The sequence below is a fragment of the Trichechus manatus genome, unplaced genomic scaffold (genome assembly GCF_000243295.1).
Source record: "Trichechus manatus latirostris isolate Lorelei unplaced genomic scaffold, TriManLat1.0 scaffold00024, whole genome shotgun sequence".
Taxonomy (NCBI): domain Eukaryota; kingdom Metazoa; phylum Chordata; class Mammalia; order Sirenia; family Trichechidae; genus Trichechus; species Trichechus manatus.
Genome location: NW_004443960.1, coordinates 19529511 through 19536941, shown reverse-complemented (window position 1 = coordinate 19536941; position 7431 = coordinate 19529511). Strand labels below are relative to the sequence as shown.

Sequence of the window (7431 nt, the reverse complement as noted above, 5' to 3'; positions counted from 1 at the left end):
GTTTCTCATTAAACAGTCAGTACACATATTGTTTTATGACATTGGTTAACAACCCCACGACATGTCAACACTCTCCCTTCTCGACCTTGAGGACCTTTTTTTGGCTGAAAATATACATAGCCAAAGTTACACCATTTTGAAAGTTCCTACATGTACAATTCAGTGACATCGATCACATTCTTCCAGTTGTGCTGCTATTCTCCCTATCTTTTTCCAAATTATTCCATCACCATTATCTTCAACTCACTGTCCCCTAGGCTTCCCATCAAACCTTTTGAGTCGCTGTTGTCAATTTGATCTCACATAGATAATTCTTTTTTTTTTTTGTACCTTAGGTGAAGGTTTGCAGAACAAATAGTTTCTCATTAAACAGTTGGTACACACATTGCCCTATGACAATGGTTAACAACCCCATGACATGTTAACACTGCCCCTTCTTAACCTTGGGTTCCGTATCACCAGCTTTCCTGTCCCCTCCTGCCTTCTAGTCCTTGTCCCTAGACTGCTGTGTCTCATTAGTCCTGTTTTGTTTTATGAGGCTGTCCAATCCCCAGCTGAACAGCGAACTTCAGGAGGGGCTCCACCACTGAGCTACAAGGGTGTCCAGGGGCCATACTCTTGGGGTTTCTCCAGTCTGTCGGGCCATTAAATATGGCCTTTTTTTCTGAGTTAGAATTCTGTTCTACATCCGTTTCCAGCTCTGTCCAGGACCCTCTACTGTGATCCCGGTCAGAGCAGTCAGTGGTGGTAGCCGGGCACCATCTAGCTGTACTGGACTCAGTCTGGTGGAGGCCGTAGTGGTGACATCTTTGCTTTTTAAAAGAGGCCTTTTGCAGCAGATTTGCCCAATGCAATACATCATTTGATTTCTTGACTGCTGCTTTCATGGACATAGTGTTGATTCAAGTAGAATGAAATTGCTGAATGATCCAAGTGAAATAAAATTGTTGATCAAAATAGAATAAAATCAATTTCTTCTCCATTTATCACGATGTTGTTTATTGGTCCATTTGTGACAAATTTAATTTTCTTCAAGTTCACTGTTCACTGAAGGCTGTAGTCTTTGACCTTCATGATTTTTGGCAAACAATCTGCGATATGCAGATGATACAACCTTGCTCAAGGACTCCAATTACACATATTTTAGAACTTTTGATATTGCCCTACAGTTCACTGAAACTTATCCTTTTTTCCTGTTTTTCAGATTGAATATTTTCTATTGTTCTCTCTCCTCTAACATCTTCATTTGGTTATTAAATCTGCCCCGTCATTGTTTTCAGATGCTGTATTTTGCAATTCTAGAATTTGTGTTTTCTTTTTATCACTTCTCTGATGATAGTTCTTATCATTTCATTCATTGTGCATACATTTTTCTTTTACTTCATTGAGAATAGTTACAAAAGCAACCTTTAAAAGCTTGTCTGCTAGTTACATAATCTGAGTCATCACAGTCTACATCACTTGACAGTAAGATACAGTAATCATTAATAGTAATGTGGCACTGATGTAAGAATAGACAAACAGACCAATAGAAAAAAAAATTAAGACAGATTACTTAAAAGAAAGTTATGCGAAAACTGTTTCTCCAAATGGAGAAAAATGATACTAACTCCCCAACCAAAAGCACATGCAAATGTGAACTGCACATAGATTAACAACCAAACTGTGGAAGGAAAAACCATAAAGTAGAAATAAAAGGAGAATATTTTTGAACTTAGGAGTTCAAAAATAGAGGAGTGGGGATGAACTTGTAAATAAAACCCCTAAAGCAGAGATCACATGGCAAAAACTGATAAATTTAATTACATCAAATTCAAATTAAAGATTTAAGTTTGACAAAGGAGATCCTGGACAAAATTAGAAGTTAGAAAACATATATATATATATATATATATTTTTTTACCTTTAGAACCAACAATATATCTAGAATATACATGGAACTCCTGAAAATTATGGCTTCAAATAAACATTTAAATAAAGTCTATGTTACATGATTTGAAACTCCAGGAGGGCGGGGTGTTGTTTTTAAGTTTTAAAATATACAAGAGGTTCTTTTGTGGTGATTTAACTTAAATACTAAGTATAGTTTCCCATTTCTCCCTTTATCCATGCAACCCTGATTTTCCATTCACTTCCTGGCCACTCCTTCTTGTTCTTTGTACTCTTGTCCTCCTTTGCTTACTCCTCCTTAATCTGAATGTTACCTAGCACTCAGTTCTTCATACCCTCTTTTCTTTTTAAAGATTTTTTTTTAAAAAATAGTGTGGTATTAAGAGAAATTAAGGGTTTTTTGCCTGTCCTCAAGTAATATACCACCCAAAGTAAAAAACAGAAATCACAAAATGTGGTGCAATGAATTACTTAATATGGCCCTTCTAGCCATTCATGGTCTTGTGACTCCCACAAAACGACTGGGTGGCAGTATGCAAATAAAGTGCTGTGGCCTACCAAGGACACTGGACAGCTTGCTAACAATGCAAATAAAGTACATGGAACCCTTGTGGGGGTGGGACCATACAAATAAGGTATATAGAACCCTAATGAGGGGATTGGTCAGTTATGCCCCATGCTAGGCTCAAAATGAGCCATCAGAGGCAGGAAGAGGGGAGCTCACTACCATTAAGAAGATCCAGGAGTGAAGCACATCCTTTGGACCCAGGATCCCTGTGCTGAGAACCTCCTAGACCTAGGAGACAAACAGCTTAAATTCTGGAGATGGTGCAAAGCGGCTCAGAAAAATGGCAGCAGCAAAACCAGGAGACTGGTGCAAAACAGTGCAGTGGGCTTCCTGGCCCATGGAGTGAGGTGGCTACAGTGGCTGTAATGAGCCACAGAGTGACAGACCTGAGCGCTTTCATGCAGGAGGCTTGCTGGCAGAGGAGGGTGTATTTGGGCACTTGGGGGAGCTAGGCTCACTGACCCACAGAGCAAGAGACCTGAGTATCTTCTGGCCCAAGGCTTAATAGCAAAATGGGACTGCCTCTGGGTACTTATTGGTGGAGCTAAAAAGCTGTAACACTTGTCTGAGCAGGGTAGGGACAAAGGGGCCAAGGGACTGAGAGAAAGGCCTGCCTGTGGGCATGGCCCAGAAACTGTCCTGACTAAAGAACGGTATCCTGAGTCATTCCTGATCCTGAATTGTAACCTGTTACTTCCCTAATAAACCCCGTAACTGTGAGTACAGTCTGATTTCTGTGTGGCCACTGCTAAGAATTATTGAACCTAGAAGAGAAGTAGAAAGTGCTGTTGATCGTGATTCTCTCTCCTCCCTCTTGTGAAGCTAGACAAGGTCTGATGCTGCCACATCATTTTTATACAAAGTAACATCACAGTATTTCAGAGAAAAAAGTCATTCTGTGAAACACCTTGATCAATTATATAAACTGTGAAACATAAGTCACAATTTTCTTTCTTCAGCGAGCGTGTAAAACTGGAAAAGAAATGTATTTAGATAGAAAAAAAAAAACAAAAAACAAACTATCAGTGCCATCACTTGAAATGATCAATCAACTATTTTATCATAACATTCCTCCTATTTATCCTAAATATTGCTATGCCTCTGTATCTCATAACTTCCAGGAAAACATTTCATTCTTCACTTGGCACAATACATCCTTACTGACCTATTTAACCTCCTAGTCCCATCTCTAATAGCCTCCCACATGAACTCTCTATTCTAACCATAAAAAATAAAATAAAAAAACAAACAAATGAAAAGCTGTTCAGTTTACTGAATGTGACATCCTGCCCTAATGTGTTTTATGACTCTATTCTCACTGCCTGGGATAATCCCCACTCATCTCTATTTGGCTAATTCATGCAGTTTAAGTGCCTTCTTTCTCAGCGGATTTTGCAGATTATTTTTAATTATTGTCTAATAGTTTAAACTATTCTCCTACTGGCTATGCTGCTTCCAATTTTTTGTTGTTAATGCTAACATGTCCATAGCTTTTCTTTTCCATTGAGTATTTGCTAAAGATAAAATCTCAGGACAATTGGTGAACCCAAATTCCACATTAAGGGCTTTTCATAACAGATAATTTACAGTTTGTTGTATCGTGGTGGTTTGTTTGTTGCTATGATTCTGGAAGCTATGCCACTGGTATTTCAAATACCAGCAGGGTCAACCACGGTGGACAGGTTTCAGTGGAGCTTCTAGACAAACAGAGATAAGGAAGAAAGGCCTGACGATCTACTTGTAACAATTATCCAATGAAAACCTATGGATCACAACAGAACACTGTCCAACTTGCTTGCTCTGGACACATCATCAGGAGGGATCAATGCTAGAGGAGGGCATTATGTTTGGTGAAGTACAGGGCCAATGAGTGTGTGGGTCAGTTTGGCACAAGAGCTTCAATGATGGACTCCAACACCCTGGTGACTGTGAGGATGATGCAGAATCGGGCAATGTTTTATTCTGTTGAATATAAGGTTGCTATGATTTCGAGTCAACTCGATGGCAGGTAACAATAACAATAATAATTTGCAAAATAAATCTGAATTTAAAATTACCACGATGGCCTGACAGAGACTGGAGAAACCCCAAGAGTATGGCCCCTGGACACCCTTGTAGCTCAGTGGTGAAGCCCCTCCTGAAGTTCGCTGTTCAGCTGGGGATTGGACAGCCTCATAAAACAAAACAGGACTAATGAGACACAGCAGTCTAGGGACAAGGACTAGAAGGCAGGAGGGGACAGGAAAGCTGGTGATACGGAACCCAAGGTTAAGAAGGGGCAGTGTTAACATGTCATGGGGTTGTTAACCATTGTCATACGGCAATATGTGTACTAACTTGTTTAACTAGAAACTATTTTGTTCCGTAAACCTTCATCTAAAGTACAACAGCAACAACAACAAAAGAATTATCTATGTGAGATCAAATTGACAACAGCAACTCAGAAGGTTTGATGGGAAGCCTAGGGGACAGTGAGTGGAAGATAATGCTGATAGAATAATTTGGAAAAGGATAGTGAGAATAGCAGCACAACTGGAAGAACGTAACTGATGTCACTGAACTGTACCTGTAGAAATTTTTGAAATGGTGTGTATCTTTGGCTATGTATATTTTCACAAAAAAAAAAAAAGAAAAGGTCCTCCAAGGTTGAGAACAGAGAGCATTGACATGTCGTGGGGTTGTTAACCAATGTCATAAAACAATATGTGTACTGACTGTTTAATGAGAAACTATTTGTTCTGTAAACCTTCACTTAAAGTACAATAAAAAAAATTACGACAATTTTAAAAGTTTTACATCAAATCAATAAAAGTATATACGGCCATAAATATGCAAGTAATGTCAATGAATGAAAGTATGTGTATTATGTAAGCAGAACAAAAAAAACTACATAAAGGTATATATTAATAAAACAACAAACTCTTTGCCATTGAGTTGATTCTGATTCATGGCGACCCATGTATTTCAGAGTAGAACTGTGCTCCATAAGGTTTTCAATGGTTGTGATCTTTCAGAAATGGATAGCCAGGCCTTCCTTCCAAGGTACCTCTGGATGAACTCAAACTGCCACCCTTTTGGTTAGCAGCTGAGTTTATCAATAATTTAGATCTACTGAAATAAGACTCAAAAGAGGATATAGCATGAAGTAAATAATAAGTTTTTCAAATATAGGACTGAAATTAGTTTTGATGCAATGTAACTTTAGGTTTAAAAATCACCGTAACAAGAAGACATATTTCCTAACCTGCGAACTAAATATAAGTACATGTTAGTAGGCAACTATGATAATAAAATAAGCATGCTTAAGGATATGCTCACCAGGACTTCCTCCATCAGACTGCTTAGGGTTCCTGTATCCTAAACTGGGACGATTGGCAAAGAGTAAGGTTGTTTGCCAGCCTACTACGTCTGGCCACTTGACGGTCCTCTGTATCCTACTAAAACGCAGATGATATTTTACCTAGCAGTAGCAAAAGGAAATAAACTATTTTTAAAACCAAACTAAAAAGGAAATATTAGAAATAAAGGAAAGTTAATGTTCACTTGAGAAACCATATGATTTGAAGGATGGGACTCACCTGATGTGATTCTGAATGCCAGGAAATGACAAAGACTTTGAAGCACAACATACATGCTCCAATTATATCTACTTTTGAAGTCTACCCAAAATTTAGACAATTCACAAAAAACAAGATATACATATGGTCCATAAATCTATGAAACAATTTTCAACATCACTCACAATAAACACATATTAAAACTACACAAATACCTCTATCACCTATCAGACCAGTTTATTTTTGTAAAACAAAACACATTTTACGATACTTCCTAAGTCATATATCTATCAATCTATCCCTCAATACCTTTAATTTTTGGATGTATTTCAAAATAAGTTGCAGGCATCAGTACATTTGCACCAAATACTTCATTTAGTGTTAACTAGAATTCAGTATCTTTCACACTTATTTTTAGGTAAAATTTACATACAAGAAAACCCACAAATTGTAAGTAAACATTTGCTGAGTTTTGATAAACGTAAATACTTATTGTAACCTACGCCCACGCATCTGCCAGTGTATTGTACTGTGGGGGCTTCCGTGATGCTCTGATGCTGGAAGCTATGCCACCGGTATTCAAATACCAGCAGGGTCACCCACAGTGGACAAGTTTCAACTGAGCTTCCAGACTAAGAAAGACTAGGAAGAAGGACCTGGTGGTTACTTCTGAAAAAAACCAGCCAGTAAAAACCTAATGAATAGCAGCAGAACACTCATACAGTGCTAGAATGAAGGCACTCAAAAGATGACTGAGGAAGAGTTGCCTCCTCAAAGTAGAGTTGACCTTAATGATGTGGATGGAGTCAAGCTTTCAGGATCTTCATTTGCTGATGAGGCAAGACTTAAAATGAGAAGAAACAGCCGCAAACATCCATTAATAATTAGACCATAGAATGTACAAAGTATGAACCTAGGAAAATTGGAAATTGTCAGAAATGAAATGGAACACATAAACATCTATATCCTAGGAATTACTGAGCTGAAATGAACTGGTATTGGCCATTCTGACTCGGACAATCATATGGTCTACTATACTGGGAATGGCAAATTGAAGAGGAAAGGCATTGCATTCATCGTCAAAAAAAGAATTTCAAAATCTATCCTGAAGTACAACACTGTCAGTGATAGAATAATATCCATACGCCTACAAAGAAGATCAGTTAGTATGACTATTATTCAAATTTACGCACCAAGTACCAAGACAAAAGATGAAGAAATTAAGAGTTTTAGCAACTTCTGCAGTCTGAAATTGATCAAAAATTGCAGTCAAGATGCATTGATAATTACTGGTGATTGGAATGTGAAAGTTAGAAACAAAGAAGAAGGACTGGTAGCTGGAAAACATGGCCTTGCAAAGGATATGAACACGCACTTCGCCAAAGAAGATATTCAGGTGGCTAACAGACACATGAA

General features: G+C 38.1%; 1 protein-coding gene across 1 annotated transcript in view; it reads right to left on the bottom strand.

Moving 5' to 3' along the window:
- The window catches only part of LOC101344529 (ATP-binding cassette sub-family A member 3-like), a 233463-nt gene that overhangs the window by 170886 nt on the left and 55146 nt on the right, over positions 1 to 7431 (bottom strand). The window contains exon 4 of the mRNA XM_004373452.2: positions 5777 to 5918. Within this exon, the coding sequence (XP_004373509.1) occupies positions 5777 to 5918 (142 nt within the window). The remainder of the gene's footprint in view (positions 1 to 5776; positions 5919 to 7431) is intronic.